Genomic DNA, 14,120 nt, shown 5'->3' with positions numbered 1-14,120 from the left:
AGAGCTAGTACAGTGTATGCACTGCACTATTAAAGCCTCATGCACAGGCACCCACATGCTATTGTTCAGGAACTGCTTCCACATGCCTGGTCACAAGAGATGGGGACAGCCAGATCAGTTCCTCTCAGAGCACAGTGCAGCTGCCACACTTTGATCCTGTGCCTTTGAACAACTCCCATACATCTTGCAGAGCTGATATCTGTGGGATAGGTATTTGGTGTGACACGGGCAAAGCATCAGCTGTCTCAGCCTGAAATACAGCAAGTGGTCAGAAAAACTCATCAAATCATGGCAACGGAAAACTGAGAAGCTAGATATTTACACTGCATTTTACTGGTTTTGTTATGTGAGACTCAGTCAATGCTTTTTGGCAACAAAAGGGAGTATTTTATACAGCAAAGTATCCAGGGAAAACAAGAAACACAGTGTGGAGATAAGAGTTCCAACTTTATGGCACCTTAGGGAAATGCTCAATAGCTTAAGCCAAGTAACAGGCACTAACTCAGAGCACCTGTTAGAGCTCTTGCAGCCTTTAAACCTGGAATATGAAATCACAAGCACATGAACAAAGGCAATTATGTGATTTGCACAAGACAGAAACAAGTGGTAAGCACGGTCATCAGACTAGGGCTTGGAGAATTTTTTATGTGGATCTCTTCATAGTAATCAGGAAAGAATGCTCTCTTGATCACCCAGAAAGGTTTCATATTATTACATCTCTTATGAGGTACTATGGAACAGTTTTTCCTAAACTTCAGATGGTCTTGGAAATTATGTAATTCTTGAAGAAAAAGATGTAATAAAATACATAGTTTTGACCTGATTTTTCTTATCTCTGAATGCTGGATATATATCATCTTATCATCTTCTCAGCTACAAACCTTAGTGATGTATATTTATAACAATAAATCTGAGTGTCCCAATTATCACATAGTACCTATATCAGTGATACTTCAGAAGACATTAACCAATTAATCCTTAGAATCCAAAGAAGAAATAGGAAAGCATTTCCAGACAAAGAGGCATTGAGTTGTAGAGTTGAGAACAGATACCTGATCTTGCAGATGCTTAGGACTTGGATAGATTAAACCATGTCTGATCTACCTATTATTGCACTTGTTCTGCTTCAAATGTGAGGCTGGACCAGATTCCCTATGGTGGTCTTTAAACCAACACTTCTATGATTCTATATAATCCTCCATTTACAATTTAATATAAACAGATTCTTATGCTTCATTGCTCCAGTTGCCAAAGGAAGGCCTGTAGTATTACTTTAAAGAGATAATATTATACTTAAGGTAATATCCGCTTTTCACTGCAGCAGTGTATTTATTTTAAGCCAAGTGATATCTGCGAGTTCTTTACTGAGCTTTTACAGTTTTATCACTCCTCTATTGGTCACTACACACACCTCTGCAAACACTCTACTTATATACAGCATCAGCAATGTCCTGGTCATTAGTAAAACAAACAGAAGGTAAATATCCTATTCGCTTCCCAGGGATTTAAGACACTAATCATTACAATCAGTCTATTTTCATTATTTAGAGAATATTTCAATAGAACTCTTTCTTACTAAAGGCTGAACAGAACATTCAGATGTCTTTCATGAGCTACATATCAAAATAGACCCCCAAGAAATAAATTTAAATTTCAGCTCTGGAACACTAGCCACAGTGCACATGCCTGGTTTTGCCACAGCAGCATGTTGAACTCTGAGATCACAGTCCATTCTCAGCAGTTCAGCAAAGGTTTATACATTGCATTGTAGCACTTGTTTCAGAAGTATCCTGCATGAATCACAATATGACCCTTAGGAGAGCATGTCAAACGTGGCTTCAGACTCTTGTCTGAAGAGGAACGAAGAGAAAAGACTATCCTGCATTTCAAGTGGTTGTTAAAGGCATCCTCCGTTTCCTCCCTTACTAGTGCTGTTCTGTGACCTGGAAGGGAGACCAGTCTTTTACTAAAGCAACCATGAACTCCAATAAGCTGTGTTATAATGAACAGTTAGAAGAGAGTAACCTGTAGGTATTTTGAAATGCAGTTGCAGCAGGTACATCTAAGTTACAAGTTGTAGTATTCTTGTCTCTGCCTAAAGTTTTGATCATGTGATTTACTTTAGCAGACTAACAGAGGTAGAAGATTTTCTTGCATACCTCTATCTAGAAATTAGAGCTATAGTGTTTTAATGAGTCCCCAAGTAGCATTTCAATTTCCTATACTGTAAGCTCATTTGTTAGGCTGAATAGTCACTGGTAAAAAACAAAGGAAACGACACAAGATAGAAGGAGTATTCTTACTTTATTAAAAGCATACATCTTTTCTATTTATTTTTTCATGTGACTAAGTATCAAAGAGAAAACCTTTTTCATTTACAAACTGCAGCAATATTCAAGCAACATCATAGAAATATATTCAGATAATAATGAAAATTATAAAATTCTATTAAATTAGTAAGATGAAGAAATTACAAGTTATTTTCTTGTAGCTTGTTTTTGTTATTTAGGATTAGGAACAGGAAACCCTTGAAGCATCTTGTGTATTTTTGTATGACCTTGACTAAACAGCATGAATATTCCCTGTGCATTTCCCTTCATGAGGATTGGAAATTACAATAATTAAATTTCCTCCTGGGCTGGATGGTGAAGCTTAATTTAGTAAAGTCTTAAATATACTGTGGCATCTCTGAATTGAAAGAACAACAAAATTCAAAATACACATTCATTTAAATCCATCTTAAAATTTTCTACTTTTTCTGATGCCCACAAACCATGAATTTATAAAAATTATAATTCACATCAGGAAAATTAAGACTTTTAGGTAATTTCCCCAGCAAGACCCATTTACCTTATGGCAGCTTTTAAGATAGTAAAGTCCCTGCTGGTGAAACGTGTCTTCATCCCTGTATCTTCTAAAGCATTTAACATACTTTCATGTTTATCTATAGGATATAAATAGTAACAATCAAGTAATACATTGTGGTGAACTCTCTTGAACCAGAAGTCAAATACCTAGTGAAAATTGATGATCAAGCTAGAGTCATTCTGGCTCCAATAGACTCTTTTTTGGTTAACTTGAAATGCTAGTAAGATTGGTTTTACCTTGTGTCTTCCAATCTCTAGTAACATTGAGCTGACTCTTACTCTCCTCTTTAAACCATAGAAAAAATGACTCAGCACTGTTTGGCATTGCAGGGAAAAGGATGGAATTGAACTGACACGAGAAGAAACATTTAAATACCGATTCAAGAAAGACGGAAAAAAACAGTATCTAATTATTAATGAGTCAACCAAGGAGGATAGTGGACACTACACCGTGAAGACCAATGGTGGGGTATCAGTCGCTGAACTAATTGTGCAAGGTAGGCACCGGGAATATCACAGAACCAGAGAAGCTTAAAATCTAAAATGGGCAAAAGGTAACCTTCTCCAGGATAGTGCATAGAGACAGCATAATCCTCTTGCCAGGGAAAAAGAAGACGTAATAAGGGGCATAGGGTTTGAGGCATAAAGGCCTCAAGGAGAACTCAGACTTCTGTGCCGGATGTAACAGATACTCTGATAATAACAGGTGCTAAGCTATGTGTCTTGTTAAAGCCTTGCATGCTGTGTATTTCCCTTCATATTTCCACCTTCCACAAACAGCTTGCTCAGCCCTTGCCTTTTCTGCTCACTAAATCCACATTATCTACTTTTGTGCTATTCTGACTTTTTATGTGTGTATCGATTATTCTCACAATATCAGAGAAAAAGCTGGAAGTTTATCAGAGCATTGCGGACCTGACAGTGAAGGCACGTGACCAGGCAGTCTTCAAGTGTGAAGTTTCTGATGAAAACGTGAAAGGAATCTGGCTGAAAAATGGAAAGGAGGTGGTCCCAGATGAAAGGATAAAGATCTCCCATATTGGCAGGTTAGTCTCGTTTCAGAAATCAGGTACAGGTTTAGGTATTGCATTGCAATTCATAGGAGCTATTATCTCTGGAGACAGGAATATAAAATGAGACTGTCCTGGCTTCAGCTAAAGGGAAAAAAGTTTCATATGCAACCAGCATTTAGCGACAGACTTGCTTTGGCATGTGCGCTGTAGCCTTTCTGAGTTGGTGTGTTTTACATGTATGGCATCAGTGGCATATCAGCAGAAGTAAATCTTAGCTTGCATTAGGTTTTCATGGTTTTTTGGTATTCAAACAATCCAGAAAACACATGGTTAATTATTTTAAAACTAGCAGTAGTGTTTAGCAGGCAGATTAAGATAGTGCATGTGTGTAAGTCCTACAGAAAAACTAGTGTTTATATTAGCATATACAGTTGTGCAATTCTGTGCTCAAGTTTCCTACCAGTCTAATTACTACTGGAAATGGAGACCAAGATTCAGAAGATACACAAGCATTAAATACTAGGTGAAATCTTCTTTGGTACTCTTTTCTGTATTCTATTTTGAAATTAAAATAATACAGGGATGGAGCACCACTTTTTAGTTTGTTTATTCAGAGTTTATTGTTGTCATGATCTGATCAAATGGAACCAGTCAGCAGTGCTACAACTGCCCTTGTAATAGTAAAGGACTGGACTAAAGCAGGGAAACTGCTTCCTCTCTTCAGACTCATCTATGCATCTACCTTGGCAAGAAAAATCCATTTATATACAACATGCTGATATGGATTTGCTTTAATACTGAAAGCAGAGTAGTCTACAACCCTAGTGGTTGTTGACTTGATGTCAGGGCAAAGGAAGAAGAAATAATAATGTCTGTGAAAATCCTATAGCTTGCACCTTATCTCTTGACGTAGCCCTGTTTCTCCTGGAGAGGTAAGGTAAGGGAATGGAATACATTTGTTCATGTTTCCAGAATCCATAAACTAACTATTGAGGATGTAACACCAGAGGACGAAGCTGATTATTCCTTTATTCCTCAAGGATTTGCTTACAACCTTTCTGCCAAGCTTCAGTTTTTGGGTAAGTTATCTTACAATATGTAATGGGAATTCTGGAGAGATAAAATGAGGACATCAATTATTTTTATACCAGGAAAGAGTATGCAAATCTCCTTCCTGATACCTCAATATAGGCACATTGCTTTTCCTTGTTATTTTGTGTTATCATTATCACATTGTTTTACAGAGCCTGTTTTCCGGTTTATTCACAAATCTGCTGATGAATATGCCTTATGAGGTTTTAATCAGTTTTAAAATTACTTTCTCAGTGCAAATGCTATGTAAATTCTGTTTTCTGATCTATTTCTCCTCACTCCTCCCCTCTTTTTCTTTCCCCCAGAGGTCAAGATAGATTTTGTACCAAGAGAAGGTAAGAACAGCAGCCATTAATTATATGCAAGTAAGGATGTCTTCAATAGCAAAAATAAGTAGTATTTTTATTATTAATTTAATATATTCATATTCTGGGGTGTAATATTTCATACAGAATACTCAAACTGTATTTAAAACTTATTTGCTCTGCCTTTGCTACAGAACCCCCCAAAATCCACCTTGACTGTCTGGGCCAATCCCCTGACACTATCATCGTAGTGGCTGGGAACAAACTGAGGTTGGATGTTCCTGTATCAGGAGATCCAACACCCACTGTCATCTGGCAGAAAGTAAACAAGGTAATGTGTAACTTCACACAATGTCTAAGGCAAGGAAATCACAACAGGAAATTAACTTTTCTTTCTCAAATCTTACCTTGATTTACAATTCTTATTTACAAGTATTTTCATTTTCCTTCCAATTTTATTTTTTTAAACCTCAAGAAAAAAATAAATATCTGCACTGCAGCTTTTTGAGATTTAGCTGGTTTTGTGATTCATCCTGAACTGTTCTTTTTCTGAACTGTTCCGTATTTTTTCAGTCCAAAATAGGGGTCTGATTATATATGACTAGACATATGTACCATGCAGATAGTAGGATACCACATACATTTATTCTCTTCTTACTTCAGAGAAAAATAAATAAATCATGAGTCACCTCCATCACCTTCACCTGATAGAATAGATATGTTCTGGAGATGGCAGCTTCTTTTTTTAATCTTTCTCAAGAATCCTACAGTCTGTGAAGAGAATGTCATCTTAGCAGACTACTAGCCTAAAACTGAATTTGGTATAATGAAAAGAGAGGACACTTGTTATTTACCTTATCAAAGAAAGTACAAAACATTAGAGAAAGAATTTAGAAGCTAGACTAAAAACATTGAGTGAGCATCCTTTCTGGCTATCTCAGAATACCCCTGCTCCTCACCATCTGCGGGCTCTTGAACTATAACTAATACAAACTAGAAATACTTTATATAATATTCTATAGCATCATTATACTTCCATAGGCGTACATACAGAGAAAATAATATTGCCAATTATGTTAATTCTCCCAATCTTATTTCTTCATGATTGTACCACATTCTTTGTTCAGGTTAGTATATTTAATAACATTTAGGACTTTTTTTCTGCAATGCAGAATTAGTATGGAAACAAACAAAAAAAGCCAAGGAATTGACTCTTCTATATAGAAGTTTCTGTAATAAAATGATGATTGGGTATCAGACAACCCCTATCCAGTGTAATTTCTAAAGTGTGAGGTCTCAACACAGGAGTAAAAGCAGTCAGTCTTGATTGAAGGATGTGTAGCATATACTTACTAATGAAATTCTAAACAAACAGTAGCATAGCTTCAGAAGATGTGGTTTGATGTGTGTTACAGACCTGATTGTACTTATGAGTGTTAAAACATTTACATCAAATTACTATACCAATTCTACAGAGAGGAGTAATCCTTTATTTGTGTAGTTACCCAAGACGAGTAATGAGTACCAGAGGACACAGACAGATTCCCAACCATTTACAGCTCTACTGAAGGAATGTCATGCATCTTTCTTTGTAAAGCTGGAAATTTGGGTTTGATGACTTACACTTTCCTTAATTCACTGCATTCTGATACAACTTTCTCCCTTTCTGCTTTTTACTTTTGTATTGGTAGATTTCCTACTCAGGTCTGCTTACTGCCTCACTTTTCATTTCCTCACACCTCCAGATTCAATCCCCCTAACAAACCTATGGACTCTTCTCTGTCTGCAGAAACAGCTTTACCATTCTGCTCAGACTTAGCTGACTTTCTGTGGTTTCTTTGCTTATCTAGAAAAGTGACCTAGTTCGAATCAATGATGATTCCATGACCCCCTCAGAAAACGGCAGTGATTTAAATACTGATAATAAGGTAAGTTCCTTATTATTTATGCAGATGCACAAACATGTTTAGTGTTTTCCAGATAAAAGGCCATATTCAAAAGGAAACAAAATTAAGGTCAGTAGATATTAAAACTGGTGAATCAAATAGCATATCAGACCCAACATCCTGCCTCACAATGGTAACTGCTAAAGACTTGACTAGACATATGAGATTTGGTGAGTAATTTTAGAGTAAGGTGCTGACTAAGAAAATTTTTCTAATCATCATCACATGATGGCTGCATTACAAGGAATCAAAGCAGTAATTTGTAAACTATTTTAAATTTATTTGTGAGTGTTTGTCTTTTTTTCTTCCCACTAATCTGTAAGCTTCAATAATAGCTAGAGGAAAAATAACCAGGACAAAAGCTTACAGGACACGTGGAAAGATGACAATGTCAAGAGAGTGGACTATAATGCAGTGATAGAGGACTCACTTTTCAACAACTTTCGTTGTTGTGCTAAGTAACTTCTCTTTTGATAGAGTCGAAAATATTTTACATTTATTATACAGCAATAAACCATTCTCAGGGTTAGGATTCTGCTGTACTAGTCACTATTTGGACACATATTCTTTCTAATGGTTCCTATTCTAAGACTAAAAATACACAGGCACATTAGGAAAGGAGCGTGTTACATATGTACAAAATCAAAGTTGTGATCATTATGTTTAGACTTTAGCAAGGAGTAGAAAGTTTCGCCATATGCCATTATCGAGTGGCAGAAATCACACTGATGCCATTAACAGTTACAAGAAACATGATAATTTTTTTAGAGAGAAATTGGTCAAATCCATATTAACTGGTGCCAAATATAGATACTGTTGATCAGGAATGTTTGCTTAACAGTTTGAATTTTTTTTTTAAAACTTTCTTTAATTTACGTGGTACCCAATTATTATCTATGAAACTAGTTTCTAGTGATGCTAGCAACTACCCCAAGTAGGAATTTGTGGAAGTACTTAGTAACTTCTTTAAAACATAACTGGGTTTGTGGGAAACTTAACAACCCACAGATTTTCAGAACCAATTTTATTAATGTTATTTATGTAAGCCAACCAGTCTATATTTCTCTCTTCTACATGCAAATAGAACTTGAAAAGCATTATAGCTTGTCAATAATTTTTATAATATTCAGTGATTTGTAGATTTTCATCAGCTTACATACAGAGTCACCAGGCTGTCCCAGGTAAAACTTAAAATTATTTTATCTGTTACTTTCACTGCCCACAGCTTCTGTTTGAATCTGAAGGCAGAGTTCGTGTGGAGATACATGAAGACCATTGTGTCTTCATCATTGAAGGAGCAGAAAAGGAAGATGAGGGAGTATACAGAGTTATACTTAAGAATCCAGTGGGAGAAGATAAGGCTGATATCACAGTCAAAGTTATTGGTAAGTGAAAGAAAGAAGCAAACAGAGCATGAAAGCATCTTCAATTCATTGAAACTCATCTTTCTCTAAAACTGAGCCAAGTTCTGACCTTAGGTTTAGAAAAACTGAAAAAGTTCGTAAAGAGAGGAACATTATCAATCATAAATCTGGTAGAAGTATTTTTTCAGAGGTAGTTGCCTTCTGTGTGAAAAGTTAAGAGAGCAACTCCCAATAGTAATCCATGTATTTCCTGTTTCAGGTGATCTTATCATTTTATGGATGACATTCTGTTCTAAAGTACATGCTTCATGCTTGTCTGAGATAAGAAAAACTTCTAGTCATTTTGTTGTAGTTTATGTTTTTAAGAAAAGATTACTTCATTCTATAAGCAGTAAATGGTTAATGGAATAAAGAAACATTATGTATCTGATGGAAGATAAACAGATTGACAGGCACTTCAATGAGTCGCAGAAGAGCTGGGAGGAATATGATTTGGAGTCAGTTATTTCTAAAAATTTTTCATAATATTTAATTCGCTGATACCCTGGCACACATAACAAGAGGTTGGGTTATAAGCACATTAGAAATGATAAAAGAAAATTACTTCCACCTACAGTATTAAAATTTAGAATTGCTTGGTGAATACTAAGTCTCCTTCCTTATTTTCTTAATACTAAGTCAGGATATTTACTATGACTATCTCCAAAGTGACAAAATATGTGAGATATGCAGTCGTATTTTATAACGTTTATTCTAGAGAAAATAAGAAACCCTGGAGCAAGCCTCATCTTACGGAGCAGAATTACCTCATTACCTTATATTTTTGCAAAAAGTTTATTATATCTGGGAAGAAAAAGGGAGCTGAATAATCACTGGTATTTAAAGGAAGCATGAAAGAGCAGGATTCACTTTAGACTAAGTTGATACATTCTCAGTTGTACCTGCTGTTGCTATCTGACAATGCTGTATTGCAGAATCATGGAATCAATTAGATTGGAAAAGACCTCGAGTACAACCTATGATCATCAAGTCCAACTTATGACCCAACACCACCTTGTCAACTAGATCATGGCACTACATGCCACATTCAGTCTTTCCTTAAATACCTCCAGGAATGGTAACTCTGCCACCTCCCTGGTCAGCCCATTCCAAAATCTAATCACCCTTTCTGTGAAGAATTTCTTCTGATTGTTGACCCTAAACCTCCCTTGGAGCAGCCTTAGACTATGTCCTCTTGTCCTGTCACTAGTTGCCTGGGAGAAGAGACTGATCCCCATCTGGCTACAACCTCCTTTCAGGTAGTTGTAGAGAGTGATAAGGTCTCCCTCGAGCCTCTTTTCTCCAGGCTGAACACCCTCAGATACCTCAGCTGCTCCTCATAGGACTTGGGTTCCAGACCCTTCACCAGCTTTGTTGCCCTTCTCTGGACCCACTCCAGCACCTCAATATCCTTCCTGACTTGAGGGGCCCAGAACTGGACACAGGATTCAAGGTGCAGCCTCACCAGTGCTGAGTATAGGAGAAGAATCACTTCCCTGGTCCTGTTGGCCACACTATTCCTGATACAGGCCAGGATGCCATTGGCCTTGGCTACCTGGGCACACCACTAGCTCGAGTTCAGCTGCTGTCAATCAGCACCTACAGGTCCTTTTACACTTCTCCACTTTCCAAACACTATTCCCCTGAACCTGTAATGCCACATGGGGTTCTGGTGGCCAAAATGTAGGAGCTGGCACTTGGTCTTGTTGAACCTTGTACTGCTGTCAATCTCAGCCCATCAATCCAGCCTGTCCTGGCCTCTCTGCAAGGCCTTCCTACCCTCCAGCAGATCGACACCCCTCCCAACTTGGTGTCGTCCACAAATTTGCTAATGATAGATTCAATCCCCTCATTCAGATCGTCATTAAGGATATTAAACAGGACTGGGCCCAACTCTGAGTGCTGGGGGACACCACTAGTGACTGGATCAATACCATACAGGAAAAAATAAGTGTTAAAGAAAAATATTTAATTTACTTGTATAAAAAAATTGAAACAATAACAACTCTCGTTCATTCTCATACTTTCTTCAGATGTTCCTGACCCTCCAGAAGCTCCCACAATCAGCAATATTGGAGAAGATTACTGTACTGTGCAGTGGCAACCCCCTAAGTATGATGGTGGGCAGCCAGTACTTGGTAAGAAGTCCTAAAATATAAAGTCCCCTGCAGCTTTGCCTATATTTTTTGCTGTTCCTTTAAAGCGGCACAGAAGGACTCTCTATGTTTACACACCCTAGGAAGGCTGACCCTCAGACACTAACTACTCTGATGTATCGAACCTTCAAACCGGTCTATGTTCTGGCTCTTCAATTTTGAGGAGACAGTGCCCCCTACCTGCGCTGTTTGAATCAGAGAAGTATTTCAGCGAATAAGTTACCATAGAAAAAGAGGTGATATCAAAAATAATTAAAGCTAAACATTCTCATTCAAGACAGAAATTTTAGGCCAGTATACAGGCCTTTGTACTTACCTATCAAATATCAAAAAGATCTCTGGTCACCTCAGTCATCAACTCCAGACATCTGCAATCTCAAAGCACCCAATACATGTCTTTTAGTGGAAAACTACTTCATAATTTATTTCATACAAAACAATGCGTCATTAAACACTTTTTGATCATTTTAAGGACCTTAAAATCTGTACTAAAAACTAGAGTGCAAAGTTATCATGCGATGCAGGAAATGAGCAGGCACAATAAAGAATATTACTGACACTATTTTAAGTTCTGCTCAGAGCATGGAGGGTTTTAGATAAAACTCTCTGTGATCCTCAGAAGAAAAATAAAATAATGTTGGGTCTTGAACAATTTTAGGCAAAAAAAATTCCTGTGTACTCCATATCTAGCAATTTGTTTAATAAAGATGTCTGAGTTTCTTTTAAAAAAAATACACTGAAACCTCTATGGACTTCCATGGAGATGTCAGGGCTAGAAATGCTCTAAAATTCTTTTAATATCCTGCATATTATCTGGAAGAGAGGAGTTTGTATTTGATTTTGGATGTTTGTACTTCATTAATTTCCACAAGATCAGTCTCATTTAATTCAACAGAATTTATCTGTGCAGGAATAAACAAGGTACTGCTGGGCCAGTCCAGTCCATTGTGGTTTCATCTGTTCTGAGCAGAAGCAAGCAAGAAGTTAGCAGTTTAAACTATTGTGTGCAAAGATACATACCAATAGCTGTCCCATTACCGCAGCCAACCCCACCTCACTGACTATGCAAAGCCCATGATTTTGTTTTGTAGAGTTTTCAGAGCACATATTTTAGAAAGTTCTTTGTTTCATTTTCACTGTCAAAGGAATGATTTTGTTATTGTTCCACTAATGATCCTTTGCACTACCTGAGGGAGTTTCTTCAGTCAGTACAGGACTGCACTACTAAGAGAGCTACAATAAAACCCCTGCAGCAGGGGGGAGAGGAAAACCCAAGATGCAGCACTATCCATTCAAACATAGCTTTAAAAGCAAGTTAAAAAGGCAAGGGGAAAAAAGGCATATGCATTCTCATCTGTCTTCATATTGATACAGATGGCATTGTAGGCAGAACAGACATAAAAAAGAAATTCACACCCCATCTTCACCTTTCGTGGGGTTTTGTGTGATTTTTGTATTACTAAAACAGCATCTTTATCTCTCACAAATTCTCTGCATTTGGGGAAATAATCCGCTCTACCAAGTGTCAGCAGTACTACCAGTATTGTCATTTTACCTCCTTTCTGCCTTTTTTTTTTTTATTTAATTGCAGTTCTGGTATGCCACAGTGAAGAAATATCTACATTCTGACAGGAAACTGTTTATCTAAAATGGTAGAAAAACAGAGACTGAGTTGATGAAACTTCTCTCAGTCTCATAGACCCTGGTGAAGAGAGAAAAAAACAGGAACATATCAAAGGAACCACAAGTTCTTTGCTTACAGCTTTTAACTCTGTTTAAAAGCTACAGAAAACAAGCGTGCCAGGAGTAACTTTATGCATTAGAAGCGATAATACAACCTGTCAGCTTAAAGGTACTTCCACCACTCATTTCCCAAAACATTATGTAGACTCCCACGCTCTTCTTGTACTTCAGCATAGACAGAAGAGGCTGCTGATGTACGGTGTCATGTCAGCATATGTGCCACCTCCCTTTAGACACCCTAAGTGTGAATCATACTTCTCAGGTATACCAAAGGCCATTTGCAAGGTTGATAGCCATGACACTGGCGAGCAGTAGGGATTGAATCACTCCCCTACACAGCTCAATTCATACGTCCTTGCTTTGGACTTATACTGTGGTAGCTGACTGCAATTACAGGCATCTGTACAAATCTCTGCAGTCTATGAGTAGAAACAGACATATACAATAAACATGTGTGAATGGCATGTGTAAATGACTATTCAGAGTACGCCCTGATTATTCATTCTGTAGTTAAAAGATGAAGAGCTTTCAAAGCAAAGTTTGTTTAAAAGAAGCCTACATGGGTCACATCCAGTCACGTTATCTGCAACACAGAGAAGCAGCAGAAATTTAATATAGCTAAATGGAAAGAAACAGTTGATCAGTCCTTTGTAGCAGGTCAACTGGAAAATATCTTATACGTATGTTTCCAATGTGATATACAACCATCCTCCATATTAAGCATCAGGAATCACAGATTCCATTGTCAGTTTTGGAAAATGAGAAGTTTATCTTTTAAACCCATAATCGGGCCTTAGTCATTCTGAAAAACAGCATGGCAGTGCGAGAAAGGCTGTGGATGTTGAGTGCATGAGTCAGATGTACTAAGACCTGGATTCCAGGCATACAGACTAAGCTGTCCTACAGATTTGAGTGGCCACATCTCACTCCACTGTAGGGCTGAAGGAAGCTGGGATCTGCACAGTCTGGGAAGCATTCTGCACTCTGCAATTCCACCATCTAGCAATGAAGACAAAGATCTAGCATCAGTTATTAGATAAAACATAAAAAAAAAAAAAGGGAGTTGTCAAACTGTTTAACTAATCTTTTGTTTGGGATTTGTGCTGTTAGTCAAGATTAGTGAATTGCAGCAGAATACAAGAAAAAAATTAACTTTTAACTCTATACTTCATCTTACAATTTTCCAGGTAATTTCTCATTCACTTATAAGGATTTTCTTTCTTCCTGCATGAGATAACAATTTGTAGTTCTTTTACACCATAACATTTATCCTTTCCAGGTTATATTTTAGAAAGAAAGAAGAAGAAGAGCTATCGATGGATGAGACTGAACTTTGACCTTTTAAAAGAGCTGACCTATGAAGCCAAGCGAATGATTGAAGGAGTAGTTTATGAGATGCGGATTTATGCTGTGAATTCTATTGGCATGTCCCGGCCAAGCCCTGCCTCAAAACCCTTCATGCCAATTGGTGAGTTTTGCAACTCCAGGTTATTTCTAGGACAAAACCAAGACAGGATAATTTTCACCTCTTCTCTTCAACTGCTCTTATAGCTAAAAAGAATGTGTTAGGAAAGAGGCTATCAACCACCTCTATA

The 14,120-nt window shown here is 37.4% G+C and overlaps 1 protein-coding gene across 1 annotated transcript in view; it reads left to right on the top strand.

Moving 5' to 3' along the window:
- The window catches only part of MYBPC3 (myosin binding protein C, cardiac), a 61,889-nt gene that overhangs the window by 26,697 nt on the left and 21,072 nt on the right, over nucleotides 1-14,120 (top strand). The window contains exons 17-25 of the mRNA XM_027642490.1: nucleotides 3,198-3,364; nucleotides 3,748-3,913; nucleotides 4,853-4,959; nucleotides 5,278-5,307; nucleotides 5,472-5,608; nucleotides 7,128-7,205; nucleotides 8,449-8,608; nucleotides 10,660-10,764; nucleotides 13,805-13,993. Of these exons, the coding sequence (XP_027498291.1) occupies nucleotides 3,198-3,364; nucleotides 3,748-3,913; nucleotides 4,853-4,959; nucleotides 5,278-5,307; nucleotides 5,472-5,608; nucleotides 7,128-7,205; nucleotides 8,449-8,608; nucleotides 10,660-10,764; nucleotides 13,805-13,993 (1,139 nt within the window). The remainder of the gene's footprint in view (nucleotides 1-3,197; nucleotides 3,365-3,747; nucleotides 3,914-4,852; nucleotides 4,960-5,277; nucleotides 5,308-5,471; nucleotides 5,609-7,127; nucleotides 7,206-8,448; nucleotides 8,609-10,659; nucleotides 10,765-13,804; nucleotides 13,994-14,120) is intronic.

The sequence above is a fragment of the Corapipo altera genome, unplaced genomic scaffold (genome assembly GCF_003945725.1).
Source record: "Corapipo altera isolate COAL_440 unplaced genomic scaffold, ASM394572v1 23b, whole genome shotgun sequence".
NCBI classification, from domain to species: domain Eukaryota; kingdom Metazoa; phylum Chordata; class Aves; order Passeriformes; family Pipridae; genus Corapipo; species Corapipo altera.
This window is presented reverse-complemented; position numbering and strand designations above follow the sequence as displayed.